The 15,316-nt window shown below is 37.7% G+C and overlaps 1 protein-coding gene across 1 annotated transcript; it reads right to left on the reverse strand.

The window, feature by feature from the left end:
- Window positions 1–6,025: 6,025 nt before the first annotated feature.
- On the reverse strand, window positions 6,026–7,429 carry LOC109207735. Its single transcript, XM_019370717.1, has 3 exons — window positions 7,112–7,429; window positions 6,764–7,006; window positions 6,026–6,520 (listed from the first exon to the last, which is right to left on the reverse strand). Exons 1-3 carry the CDS (start codon window positions 7,427–7,429, stop codon window positions 6,026–6,028), a joined length of 1,056 nt encoding a protein of 351 aa, XP_019226262.1.
- Between the last annotated feature and the right edge of the window lie 7,887 nt (window positions 7,430–15,316).

Genomic DNA, 15,316 nt, shown 5'->3' on the forward strand with positions numbered 1-15,316 from the left:
GCTCATGAAATGGCACGTGGGACTCATACACTCTTGGTCTAGCGGGAGGTGGAGGAACATGCTCCCTAGTCAGCTCAGGTTCAACATTCATTTCCTCCTCCTCATCATCACCCTCATCATGGAAGGGTGTCTCATCCCCAGACTCATCCGCATTGTTGTCGTAATCACTATCATCCTCCTGACTCTGCGCATCTTCCAAATCATGAGTAAAAACGTCGTCTATGGGCAACTGTGTGAGGCCAGGAGCTTCAGGAAGCTCATTTTTACTGCACAAAACGAACAAAAACCTAAGTTCCCAATATTCAGGAAAAATACTTTAGATATCGCTATATCACTTTACTTACAAATCGTATTGTCTTGACGTTTCATGATGGATATTTTAAGGTTGGTGATAACTCCCAGATGGACCACCGTGGTCCAATACTGCAGACCTACGCAGATTCCAACTAGGGGCGAGGTCATAACTTGTAGAATTCAAATCAGGACGGTACCCCCTATAAAAAATATGAGTGTTAATACAATCCAATTAAAACATGAAAAAAAAATCGCTAAAACGTAGTAAAATTGAAGTTTACCAGTCGTCTTGTTGATTATATAAAGTGGAAACGTTATTTTCTGGCTGCTCATTCGCCTGTGGTGACAAGTTTAAATCAAGGCAAGCTCTTTCATCTCCAATCTGTCCGGCAAACGCTGCTCCAGAATAACCACCCGATGACTGGGGGTTATCCCTGCTATGCACGCCCTCATTACTAGGAACGTCTTCCACCTTGACGTACATTTCCAATAATTTTATTACAATAAATTCCCTGTATTCATCCGGAATCCGCAAAAAATCTCTAAGAGTTTCATCATCCTCGATGTTAAACTCAGAATAATAAGCAAACCCCCGCGGAGTCACTGAATAAGGAGATCTACCGGTTACTTTAAGGCTAACCGAACGCCTCCGCTCACTCATTTTTTTACGTAGCAACGATACCAATGTATCGTACTCCATATTAAGCGGCAATTTAACATGACATTGTGGAGGTGAGCTATACCTCACAGAGTTATTCTCCACCACAATCTCACCCCCCCCCCCCAATACAGTGAAACCCTTATTTTTGGCACTTCAGACATTGTAAAATATTGATTGATAAGGAGAAGAGAGAATAAACGTATGTTTGAAGTTTAAGTGTTGAATGAATTTTTATAAAATTGAAGCGCCTATAAATAAGGCAAGTCCGACCTTGGGGTGTACAATTTTTCAAAGTAATTCGCAGTATAATACTGCGAATTATGTATTTGAATTATTGTTATGTCAGTTAATTATTGGTGGGGCCTAAAATCAGCCTATTTCGCAGTATTGTAACACGAAATGTCTTAAAAAATATTTTTTTAATATTTCGCAGTTTTATACTGCGAAATGCCTTAACGGCAAAAAATCCGTTAAGTCAATTCGCAGTATAAAACTGCGAAATACCCATTAATGTACCTTTTCTTTTTAAAATATTAAAAAAGTACTTTTTGTACAAAAAATTATCATTTAAGTTTCGGACTCCACTTCAATGAAGTAACCATTACAGACAGATCGTTTACACTTTAAAACAAGCATCTATATTATTATTGTTTGAAATATAAAATAGATTACTACTAGTTCTTGTTAATTAATAGACACACTTTCCTGCCCTTTTAATTATTGTGTTTAAAGTTACTATATTAATAAATTTTAATTTTCACTTTGCTGTTAAAAGGCTCCTTCGTACAATAATCAAGCTAGCTATTCCAAGTTGGCAGGAGCGTGAAACCTGTACCTATTTGGTTTCAACTCGGCTTAATCCGGAAAATAGGCTATAGACTATTAGTCATGCTTTTTCCTGCATTATTTAATTATCTTAAGTTAATAACAATAACAGGATACAATTCCTTGTTGGATAATGAAAATGAACCTACATAGTATCATTTTCTGTTAATGTAGATTTGTTTTCCTATTAATATAGTAACTTAGAAAATCTCATTTATTTTTTCTCCCAATTTTTTTTAGCTTTACTTTCAAACAGCCGATTGGATTTTTAGTTAGCCGAGGGAATGAATATTCTACTATTCCTTAGGTGAAAGAAGGCAAGTAAATGTTGAATCAAAAGCTCTCTCTTTATAAGAGGATTAACTGTTGGGCACATGCCCATGTTGTCCTGCCAAAGGTTCAATGGCCTAATCCTATTCTTTTTTGGTTTCCAGTCCTATTTGGAATTGGATTCGGTTAATTCCTATTTTGAGTTGGGTTTTGGCTTTAAAAGAAAGCACCACTCATGATCTATACATAGGACAACCTTGGAGAATTATTCTATGCTCATTGATACAAGTCTTTGAAAGACTTAAGCACATAAGAGTGGGTTTTGAGAGAGCTTTCATCAAGAGAGAAGAGAGAAAAAAAGTATTTGTTTTGCTGCAGATTTTTATTCCGACCAGCCAACTTCAAATTACGTTTTCTGATTCGTTAACCGTTGGATCGGGCTGAAATTTTGACTGAGTGTTCATAACATCCTGGTCTTGGATTTGAACGGTGGAGATCGGATTTGGAGACACGTAGCATCTGATTTCGAGCCTCGAACAGCAGCTTTGTTTTGTGGATTATACTCTTTCTTCAATTGATTAGTTGTTACTCTTGTTGCTATTGTTGCTCCGTGTTTGGCCCTTGTTGTGTAGCCAATTTTGGAGAATTTTTGTAACCCTCTTATTATTATTGTGGAGTTTTTTGGATCTTTGTGATCCCGTGGTTTTTACCTTCGATTTGAAGGGTTTTCCACGTTAAAATTTGGTGTTCTTTATCTTCTTTATTTTCAGATTTGCCTCTTCCTCGACATAACAGTGGAATCAGAGCCTTGGTTATTTATCCGGGTTATTACGGAATGGAGGCGAATATGAGCAAGATGGTATGTTTAAATGGGAGAAATTATAATGTTTGGAGAAGCAAGATGAAAGACTTATTTTTCGTGAAGAAGATGCATCTACCCATTTTTTCAGCTCATAAACCCGAGAGTATATCCGATGAAGATTGGAATTTCGAGCACCAACAAGTATGTGGATATATACGGCAATGGGTTGAAGATAATGTTCGCAACCATATTGTGAACGAGATACATGCGAGATCATTGTGGGAAAAGCTAGAGACTCTTTATGCTTCAAAAACTGGGAACAACAAATTATTTCTGCTAAAGCAATTGATGACCTTTAAATACAAGGAAGGCAGCCGTATCCTTGATCACATAAATGATTTTCAGGGCGTCCTTGATCAGCTATCTGGAATGGGGGTTAATTTTGATGATGAGATACAAGGACTTTGGCTTCTTAATACTCTGCCAGACTCTTGGGAAACTCTTCGTGTTTCTTTGACAAATTCAGCTCCAGGAGGTAAGGTGACCATGGAATATGCCAAGAGTGGTATCAAAGCCAGCTTTGAGCGAGGTTCAAGACAGGTTCATCTTGGCGTGTTCAGTTCTAGCTGCAACATATTTGATGATAATCGTGATTTTTTGTCTGCGAAATTTGACCGAAGTGCTACGCACGTTGAGACAAACTTTGTGGCGGAGATCTGGAGATGCGACCTGTTGAAGGCTATGTGAAGAAGGTGGATCAAGTTTATTTTGTCAGAAAATTCAGGCCAAGGGGGAGAATTGTTAGGTGTTTGCCATAATTTTCTTACCATATTTGGTTTTCCTATCTCTTGAAGGAAAGGGCAATATAATTACCTTAATTGGGTTTTCCTTTTTGTAAAAGGAAATTAAAAATCTCCAATATTTGGCTAGTCCTTTTTCTTGTAGGAAAAGGTTTGGACTTCTATAAATTGAGGATCCTTCCTTCACATTCAGTAGCATCCACAATGTAGCCATAGGGGGCTTGAGAGTCGTGTCTAAGGGGAGAACTTTACGGGACAAGTGTAAGTGTGTCACTTGTGTTTGCCTCTTCGTGAGGTTGTTCTCTCGATATTTTGAACTCTCTTTTTATTATAGTGGATTGCTCATCTCCGTTGTGGACGTAGGTCAGTTGACCGAACCACGTTAAATGTTTGTGTCTCTTTTGGTAGATTTCTATTTATTGTATGATTTATCGTCGTCAAGGTTTGCCTTGCTAGCTTCCGCATGACACCTGCTTTTTCGGTCCTAACAAGTTATGTCGAGGAAGAGGCAAATCCGAAAATAAAGAAGATAAAGAACACCAAATTTTAACGTGGAAAATCCTTCCAATCGAAGGTAAAAACCACGGGATCACAAAGATCATTGGATCGAAGCGATGGAAGATGAGATGAAGTCACTCCATGAGAATGGCACATATGAGTTAGTGAATTGCCGAAAGGTAAGAGAGCTTTATCTAACAAATGGATATTCAGAATAAAGCAAGATAACCATACCTCTACGCCTAGATACAAGGCGAGGTTAGTTTTTAAAGGGTTTGGCCAGAAGAAGGGAGTTGACTTTGATGAAATTTTCTCCCCTGTTGTGAAGATGTCTTCTATTCGTGTGGTTCTAGGCTTAGCCACAAGTCTAGATTTAGAGGTTGAGCAGATGGATGTCAAGATTGCTTTTCTTCATGGTGATTTATATGAGGAGATTTATATGGAGCAGCCTGAGGGTTTTGTAACAAAGGGAAAAGAAAATTATGTCTGCAAATTGAAAAAGAGCCTGTATGGATTGAAACAAGCTCCAAGGCAATGGTATTTGAAGTTTGAATATGTCATTGAAGAACAAGGGTACAAGAAAACTTCTTCAGACCACTGTGTATTCTTCCAGAAGTTCTCTGATGATGATTTTATTATTTTATTGCTTTATGTGGATGACATGCTTATTGTTGGAAAGAATAAATCCAGAATTGCAGTCTTTAAGAAGCAGTTGAGCAAATCGTTAGCGATGAAGGACTTGGGGCCAGCAAAGAAAATCATGGGCATTCAAATCCACCGACACAAATATAGAAATGAGTTATTTCTGTCCCAAAAGCAATACATTGAGAAGGTACTCAAGAGGTTCAATATGACAGATGCAAAAGTGGTTAGTACTCCTCTTGCTAAACACTTCAAATTGAGTATTAGTCAGAGTCCATCTACTGATGAAGAGAAAAAAGAGATGTCTCGTATTCCTTACTCTTCTGCCGTTGGTAGCTTGATGTATGCTATGGTTTGCACTAGACCAGATATTGCACATGCCGTTGGCACTGTTAGCAGATTCATTTCCAATCCTGGAAAGGAACATTGGGATGCAGTAAAATGGATATTAAGGTATTTAAAAGGTACTGCACATTTGAAGCTGTGCTTTGGCAATGGAAAGCCTGAACTTGTTTGTTACACATACTCTGATTTAGGAGGCAATCTTGATAATTCAAGATCCACTTCCGGTTATTTGATCACTTTTGCAGGGGGAGCTGTTTCTTGGCAATCTAGACTACAGAAGTGCATAGCTCTATCCACCACAGAAGCCGAATATATTGCTGTCACAGAAGGTTCCAAAGAACTATTATGGATGAAGGAGTTTATTAATGATCTTGGCTTTTAGCAGCCACGGTACATCTTATATTGTGATAATCAGAGTGCTATCTGTCTCACCAAGCACTCCACTTTTCATTCTAAGACCAAACATATAAATAGAAAGTATCATTGGATAAGAATGGTCGTGAAAAAGAAATTATTTGAGGTTAAGAAGATACACACTGATGAAAATCCTTCGGATATGCTGACAAAGGCAGTGGTTGCAGATAAACATGAATTTTGTAGAAAATTGGCAGGCATGAAGCCTGTCAATAGTTCCTCTACTTGAAGACACATTTGGCCCCTTGGCTGGAGGGGGAGTTTGTTGGGCACATGCCCATGTTGTCCAGCCAAAGGCCCAATGGCCTAATCCTATTCTCTTTTGGTTTCCAATCCTATTTGGAATTGGATTCGGTTTATTCCTATTTTGAGTGGGTTTTGGCTTTAAGAGAAAGCACCACTCTATTCATTAATCTCCAAAAACAATGGCAAATTTACACCTTTCTTCATTGATTGAAAAGGAAAAATGTTCTCCTAGAATGTCACATCTCTACACACAAAGAATCTCTTGACCTTAAGATTATACAACCTATAGCCCTTTTGAGAGACTGAGTGCCCCATGTGAACTGCTGCTATAGCTCTAGGTGAAAATTTGTCAATCTTCTCTGTAACTGTGGAATAGCATAGACAGCCCATAACCTTTAAATGTAAAAGACTTGGCTTAGATTTGTGAAACACCTCATAAGGGTACCTGCCACCCAAAATTGAGGATGGTACTCTATTTATAAGGTAGACAACTGTTAACATACAGTCTCCCCAGAAATGCAATGGAATGCTGCCCTGAAATCTCAATGCCCTTGCCACCTCTAGGATGTGCCTATGTCTCCTTTCCACCACTCCATTTTGCTGTGGAGTGTGTGGACAACTGCTTTGATGAAGAACTCCATAACTTGATAGGAAATCCTTACAGTCTTTGCTAAAGAATTCTGCACCATTATCAGTCCTCAACATTTTAATGACCTTTCCAAACTGCACATGAACTAGTTTAAAAAATGATTTCAACAAAACAATGGTGTCACTCTTCAATTTCATTAGAAATACCCAAATCATCTTGGAATGATTATCTACAAGTGTTAAGAAGTATCTATTACCATTGTATGTTGGAACTTTATATGGGCCCCAAATGTCCACATGAACTAATTGAAAAACATCACTTTCCCTACTATTACTAAGAGGAAAAGGTTTTCGAGTCTGTCTAGCCAAAGGGCATACAGTACAATTATTGAGACTACAACCTAGGAATTCCTTAGTCTTTAGAAAATCAAGCTTCTTCATGACTGCTACTGGAATGTGTCCAAGCCTTCTATGCCAGGTGCCAACATCAACCTTCACTCCTGCTACAAGACAGATTCTAATCTTTTGTGTTTCCTTGTATTTCTCTGTCTTTCTTGGGATTAAGAGATACAAGCCACCTTTCTCCTTACCAATCCCCTTCACCCTCCCAGTGTACAGATCCTGGAAGACACAAAATATTGGGAAAAAATTCACCGAACATTAAAACCCTCTTGTTAGTTTAGAGACTGATAGTAAGGTATATCTAAATTCAGGCACACACAACACATCATGTATGGTATCATCTCCTGTGAGATTATAGCTGCCTTGATAAGTAACAGGTACAGACTTACCATTTGGTAAACTAACATTACATCTCCTAAGTTCAGGTAATTTTACCACATCATACAACATATTACGATCTGAAGCCATATGATCTGTTGCTCCAGTAACTATAACCCAAGGATCCCTATAATCTTTCAACAAATTTGAGTCATCATTACCTGCCATATTAGCTGTGTGCTCCTCTACCTTTTCTTTGTTCAGCATCCTCATTATTCGACCATACTGCTCCTCAGTGAAGAAGTTTGACATTTCTTGAGGCATTTCAGCTTTTCCTTTGTTCATGATATTCTCGTGATGACCCAAACGGTCATCTTGTGTTTTAAACTAAATTTCGCATTCCGAAATCTTAAAAACCTCATTTTATCCCTCCTCGATTTGCATGCGTAGTCCGAGCATGATTCTGGAAAGCTTCGATGTGGAAAGTTGATGAAAATAATAATTTTTGCCTTTAAAATATGATTTAGTTGACTTCGGTCAATATTTTGAGTAAACGGACCCGAACTCGTATTTTGACAGTCCCGGTGGGTCCGTATCAAAATATGGGACCTGGGCGTATGCCCGGAATCGGATTCTGAGGTCCCAAACCCGAGTTATGAATTTTTGCTAAAAAAAGTAAGAATGAAAATTTAATGGTTTTTAAGAAATTGTTAATGTTTGATCTTGTTGGTATCGGGTCCGTATTTCAGTTCCGGAGCCCGGTATAGGTTCAATATAATATTGAAGTCATGTATGTGAAATTTGGCGAGAAACAGAGTTGGTTTGATGTGATTCAGGCGTCCGGTTGAAAAAATAAAAATTTTAAAGTGTTCTTGAGAATTTCATTCGATTTGGTGCTAAATTCGTAGTTCTAGGTGTTATTTTGGCGATTTGATCGAGTGAGCAAGTTCGTATGATATTTTAAGACTTGTGTGCATGTCTGGTTTGAGGCATCGAGGGCTCGGGTGAGTTACGAATAGGCTACAGAGTGTTTTGAACTTAGAAAATTTTGCTGGTATGCTTCAGGTCTGCAGACTTTGCAATTGCGAGGTCTGGCTCGCAAATGCGAGCCTCGCATTTGCAAAGAGTTCATTGCGATTGCGAGCAATTGGGCTGGGGGGGGGGTGGACTTTGCATTTGCGAAGATTAGGATCGCAATTGCGATCACCTAAAGTCGCATTTGCGAACAATTGTTCGCATTTGCGAAAGCAGCAGAAATGAGAGGAGTTCGCATTTGCGAAGCTTCTCTCGCATTTGCGAGCTTCGCAATTGCGAAGCTCGGGTCGCAAATGCGACATCTGAAGCTGTTCAAAACGTAAGTTAGACGGTATTTTCTCCCATTCTCCATATTTTTCAAATCCTAGAACCCTAGAGGCTATTCTCCCAAGACCATTTCTTCTCCAAAACTTTGGCAAGTGATCCTAACCCACTTTCTTTCAATTTCCCATCACATTTCATGAATTTCCAACCAAAAATCTAGGATTTCCATGGTAGAAGTTGGGGGTTTGGGTAGAATTAGGGATTTTTGCAAATTGGGGATTCAGACCTTGATTTAGGGTCGGATTTCGGAACTAATTACATATTCGGGCTCAGGGCTAAATGAGTTTTGGTCCGAACCTCGAGTTTTGACCAAGCGGGCCCGGGGTCGATTTTTGACTTTTTGGGGAAAATGTTGGGAAACCTAAATTTATGTATTGAAATTGATACCTTTAGAAATATTTGGTGATATTAAGTTAATTATCTCTAGATACGAGTGGTTTGGAGGTGGAATCTAGAGGAAAAGCGGTAATTGAGCAGTGAGTGACTTGTGGATCGAGGTAAGTGTTGTGTCTAATCTTGACTCGAGGGAATAGGAATCCTTGACTTAATTGCTATGTGAAAATCAATGTGAGTGGTGTATAGGTGAGGTGACGAGTACCTATGCGCCGCCAATTTATCTGTTTTGCCTGTTTTTTCCCGTTCTTATTATATTGTCTTCCCTGCCTTAACTACTACATGTTTTACTAGTGTTTCCATGCTTAATTTCTACTTGTCACACATTGCTTTTCATTGTTGAATGTATTAGCTACCCCGTAGTTTTATTGTCTCATATTATTGGCTTAAGCTGATTTATCAGTGTTTTATGGTATATTTTGAATTGGTTTCGCTGAGTAGCATTATTGTGTGAAGTTTCATAATGTAAAAGATTTCCGTTTGCTTTGGTTTGAGGCTTAAATATTGTGAAGAGTTTTGAGTTGATTTGTGAAATCTCTGTACTTGTTGAGTAATTTATACTGATATATTGGGATCGGGTTACACACCGCAACATGAGTAGTAAGGGTGATATATTGAGGAGGAATAAGGGTGAATTGATATTATATGGTGGGATCAGGTTGCGCCCCGCAACATGAGGAATAAGGGTGATATATTGAGGAGGAATAAGGGTGAATTGCTATTATACGGTGGGATCGGGTTGCACGCCGCAATAGGAGGAATAAGGGTGGATTGATATGGAGTAATAAGGGTGAATATTCATATTGACATTGATATATGGTGCGATCGGAATGCGCGCCGCATCAGTTTACGTGTCTATGTATCTTTCTTCTACTGTATAAGTTATTCGGTAGCCTTGCATATCACTTAAGGATTGGTTATAGCTGGATACTGTCAAGACCCTTGAGTTCTGTGTTCATTTCTTGCAAGTTACTGCTTTATATTATCATGTCCTTCTTTCTGCTTTTATTACATACTGTATGCAGGTTATATTGTAATTGCCCCGATGTAGCCTCGTCACTACTTCATCGAGGTTAGGCTCGGAACTTACCAGTACATGGGGTCGGTTGTACTGATACTGCACTCTGCACTTTTTGTGCAGATTTTGGAGCAGGTAGTGGCTGATCGAGAGGTCGGTTACCAATATTTTCAACTAGGAGACCCAAGGTAGTCCTGCTGGCGTCCGCAGGCCCTGGTGTCCCCTTCTACATCTCTATATTACTATTTTCTTTATTTCCAAAATAGTTGTAATTTCTTTCAGACTGATGTTTGTAGAAAATCATAGTGTGTTCGTGAATTGTGACACCGGATCTCTGGGTAGAAGTATTATGTAAACGAAACCGATATCTGTACATCTTATATTTAATTCGCTTCATTTTGCCTGTTTACTGATGATTACTAAAAATGGAAAGAAATGGCTAAATAACCTCTAAGATTGGCTTGCCTGGTAAGTGTGATGTTAGGCGCCGTCACGATCCCGACGGTGGGAAATTCGGATCGTGACAAGTTGGTATCAGAGCACTAGGTTTCCTAGGTCTCACAATTCATGAACAAGCTTAGTAGAGTCTGAGGGATCATACGGAGACGTTTGTGGTTATCCCCAGAGGCTACAGAGTTTAGGAAAATTTTCAATTCTATTCTTTTCTGTCGTACAATTTGATCTCTCAATGCTAATTGAACTCTCTACACTTGTTCCTTCGCAGATGGCGAGAACACATACCGCTTCATCAACTGAGCAGCAGCCAGAGCCCCCAGTGGCAGCTCCTACTAGGGGCAGAGGACGAGGCCGCGTCCGTGCTAGAGGCCGGGGCAGGGGCAGGGCTCAGCCTAGAGCTCGAGCAGCAGCACCAGTGGTGAAGCCTCAGGTAGAGCTTGATGAGGAGGCTCCATCCCAGATCATTCCAGCAGGGCCAGCTCAGGTTCCAGAGGGGTTCATCGCTACCCCAGTACTTTAGGATGCTTTAGTCCGTCTAATGGGCCTTATGGAGAGTGTTGCTCAGGCCGACACATTTCCTGTGGCACCAGCCGTCTCTCGGGCTTGGGAGGAGTTCAGACTCCCGCTACTCACACTCCAAAGCAGATGGTTCCCCAGTTTCAGACTCCAGCAGCTCAACCAGTTGGGGCTGTTCCGCCGGGTGTTGCAGCACAGATCGGTGACGGATCAGCTATGTCTTCTGAGGCTTTGTTGAGATTGGACAAGTTCACCAAACTCTTTCCAGTTCATTACAGTAGGGCAGCTTCTAAGGACCCACAAGATTATCTTGACCGCTGCCATGAGGTGCTGCGGAACATAGGGATAGTGGAGACCAATATGGTCGATTTTGCTGCATTCCAGATGATAGGGTCCGCCAAGAGATGGTGGAATGACTTTGTGTTGACTAGACCAGCTGGTTCTCCTGCTTTGGCTTGGGACAAGTTCTCTCAGATATTTCTTGAGAAGTTCCTTCCTGTTACATTGAGAGAGGACTATCGCAGGCAGTTCGAGCGTCTCCAGCAGGGCAGTATGTCCGTCACTTAGTACGAGACCCGGTTTGTTGATTTGGCCCGTCATGCTCTTCTTATACTTTCTACCGAAAGAGAGAGGGTGAGGAGGTTTATTAAGGGACTCGCTCAGCCTATCAGATTGCAGATGGCTAAGGAGACTGGGAGTGAGATTTCTTTCCAGGATGCATAGGTGACGAGTACCTATGCACCGCCAATTTATCTGTTTTGCTTGTTTTCTTCCCATTCTTATTATATTGTCTTCCCTGCCTTAACTGCTAAATGCTTTACTGGTGTTTCCATGCTTAATTGCTACTTGTCAGACATTGTTTTTCATTGTTGAAGGTATTGGCTACCCCGTAGTTTCATTGTCTCATATTATTGGCTTAAGGTGATTTATCGGTGTTTTATGGTATATTTTTGATTGGTTTCGCTGAGTAGCATTATTGTGTGAAGTTTCATAATGTACAAGCTTTCCGTTTGCTTTGGTTTGAGGTTTAAATATTGTGAAGAGTTTTGAGTTAATTTATGAAATTTCTATACTTGTTGAGTAATTTATGCTGATATAGTGGGATCGGGTTGCACGCCGTAACAGGAGTAATAAGGGTGAATTGCTATTATATGGTGGGATCGGGTTGCACGTCGCAACCTGAGGAATAAGGGTGATATATTGAGGAGGAATAATGGTGAATTGCTATTATACGGTGGGATGGGTATTAATTAGATTTAACCGATCTTTGGAATTAGATTCTGAACTAATTAATTTGTTTTTCAAAAGAAAATGTTTAATTAGAGCCTTATGATTGTATTCTTAGAGATTTGATCGATGTGTAACACACCGACAGAGTTACTATACCTTGAGTACTATATTAAAGATGCTAAGCTTTTTGCATTTCAGAAATTCTACGACGTTGAATACAATTAAGTTGAAAATTTCAGAAATATATGTTTAAATAATACCACTTGTCCAATAACTAAATAACATTCTATTTTGACCTTATTTAAAATGAAAAACATTTTAACTTTAAAAGTATGGAAAATTGAAAAGGCTTGAATGAAGTATCTTTAAGCAGCTCAGAATTGATCATTGTATTGAATTATAGGTCTCAAACGGTATGCCAATACTAAATTAGTGGGTTTAAAAGAAATTGGCATCTCCTCATATAGTCGTTCACTGATTGGTATGATGATTAGTTGCTTTCCATAGGTGTTTGAAACTTAGTTTCTCATGACGATTGACTCAACAAAACAGCAGTATTTCTTTAATGAAAGGTGAAAGGGACTCACATTTAAATTCAGTGTCGGGAGTTACTTGCTCCACCTACAAAAATATTTGGTTAGAAGTAAAAAAGAAAATTCAATCATCATATCTTCTATATAATTTATTAAAGGCGAAAGAGATTTTTTTTAACTATCCTATGAAAGAGATTTAAAGCTTAACATAAATACAAAGACTTGTTAACATCAAAAAATCCAACAACATTTTTACTTAACTAACGGCAATGAATTATTTCTACATGAGAACAAGATGTATATGATCAATAATGTCAATCAAATTGATATGAAAAGAGAGCGTTGACATAATGCTAAAGCCAAAATAATGGACATAAACCAAAATAATATATATAATTAAATAAATTGAGATGACTAACAAAGGGTAGCAGGTGGGCATGACTAAGAGTCGAATCCAAATCATCGTTCACGTGGATAACTCTTAACTTGGTCGGCTGTTTAAGACTTTAAATATTCCAATTAAAGTCGCCAAGTTGCTTTTAATTAATCTCAACTTGAGAGCTACCTATTGGTAAAAGGAGGCAAATCACAAATTAGTATACGACAAAATAAGTTTACATCTCTCTCTCTTTATTCTTTATTTTTACATGAAAACTGATATAGGGTAGTGTTAATGTAATCAATTAGACCGAGGTATTACTGTTAAAAGATACAGTACAATATTTATGAAGCGTGTGTTTTTGCATCTATTAAATGAAGAGGTGGATTCAGAAATTTAAATTGGTATGAAATATCAATGTCTATATCTTTTATGTGACAATATGTGCCGTTTTTACGTTAGTATACACTCTCTTCGCTCTCAAATATTAGTTGTTTTATTTTGTTTCAAAATTTCTAAAGTTTTATGAAGTGAAAAGTTATTTATTTCTTCTTTTTTTTCTTCTTCTAATCTACTCTAACCTTTATTGTTCTAAATAGAAGAGTATTAATCAAGTGAAATACTCAAGGAGAAATAAATGATAGTTTTAGCAAATAATCTTACGAGCCAAGAGGTAATGACCTCTTATGATCAGTTAAAATTTGAGTAGAATAAAATAATCCAACAATTATCTTATGTTTTATTTACCGATTTCCTATATTATTATTTTCGGAATCTCATAACAAAAAAACCAAAATAACATTAAAATATTTAAAATGAATCATACAACTGATCTCCCTGTAAAAGGTAAATAGTGCATCTACCTACATCAACCGCAATAAGCAAGCATGTCTATGCAGAAGCGCATAATACCGACAAGTTCAATTGAACTCATAACTTTTGATACGGAACATAAATCTATGTATAAAATTCTATTAAAATTGTAATAACAAATAGATATGAACTCATAACTTTAAAATTTTAATGGGTTCGATCAATACTAAAAATCTTAAAGGCTAAACTCATTAAATTTAAATCCTAGATCCGCGTCCGTATCCATGGGATAAGAATCGACTAATTCAAAAGCGAATTCCCAGAAAGTGAGAACATGCAGAACATTTGTGAGTCAAAAAGATTCCGAAAGCCAAAAAACCTAATTAGGTGCTCTTCACATGAAGGAAAGATGATGTCTTTCTTTGTGAGCTAATTAATTAGTGGTCCATGTTTCTGCCGCAAGATTAGCCTGTCTAATTTAATTGTTTATCTAAGGGTAAGGTAATGGGGTTTCAAGTTATTTAATAAGACAATGAGTACTTGATTAAGATAAGCATTAGGACAATATTATTATTAATATACTCCATCTTCTTTGTCGTGGTTGTCCAATCGATCTAATTGGCAACAATTTCCTATGTTTTTATTTTCTTGAAACCAAAGTGTTAGGGGAAGAAGAAGACCATGTCTTCCTTGAAGACCCCACTTTCCAACTTTCCCAAGATTCAACACAAGACAATATGGTTGGTACATCTTTGGAAATTGATTCTCTTATATAAGTGATGGACGTGAGGTAATTTTATTATGATGAATATAATTGCACTTAATTCGTTTACAACATTAATTGCTTCGTACGTGAAAGTGCTAGCTAGAAATTAAATATCACATTTTCCCTTCTTGTTTATATATTGAAAGAAGTAATATCCAGTTTTTGTTGATTTTTTGGGGGTTTCTTCTTAGTTTAATAAGCACTAAATGAGAGATTCATCGACGCCTATATTACAAGTGAAACAATTATGAAAAGAACTCACTTTTTTTTTTCTTCTTTTTTTGGTTGTTTGTGACAGTTTTGCCGCTTAATTGGTTAGACTTGTTATAACTTGGGACAATGATATTTAACTTAGTTTAATGTGGCATTTAAATCGTCCCCTCTGACTTCATAATGGATCAGAAAAACATATAGTATAGAACTGAAAGTGCTATTTCAGGACTTAAAATTCATGATACAATTCAGAAGATCAGTTTATCTTCTAAATTGATAATTTAAAAATTATCCAATCATTTATCAATAAATTTAGTTTTAGATACTAAATCTTATTAAAAAAAATTATCTATTGAACTATTTAAGCAAAGGTAAAAAAAACTAGATTAAAAAAGAGAATAACAGAAATGCCAATCATTTGGGAAACTATCCAAATATGTTTTTCTACTACAATAAGTGAAAAAAAGTGATGGATAAAGAATACATATGTAACAGGATGGCATTAATTTCAGTTCCTGGAAAGGTGGTGGGAGAA

Source organism: Nicotiana attenuata, unplaced genomic scaffold, assembly GCF_001879085.1.
Source record: "Nicotiana attenuata strain UT unplaced genomic scaffold, NIATTr2, whole genome shotgun sequence".
NCBI lineage: Eukaryota > Viridiplantae > Streptophyta > Magnoliopsida > Solanales > Solanaceae > Nicotiana > Nicotiana attenuata.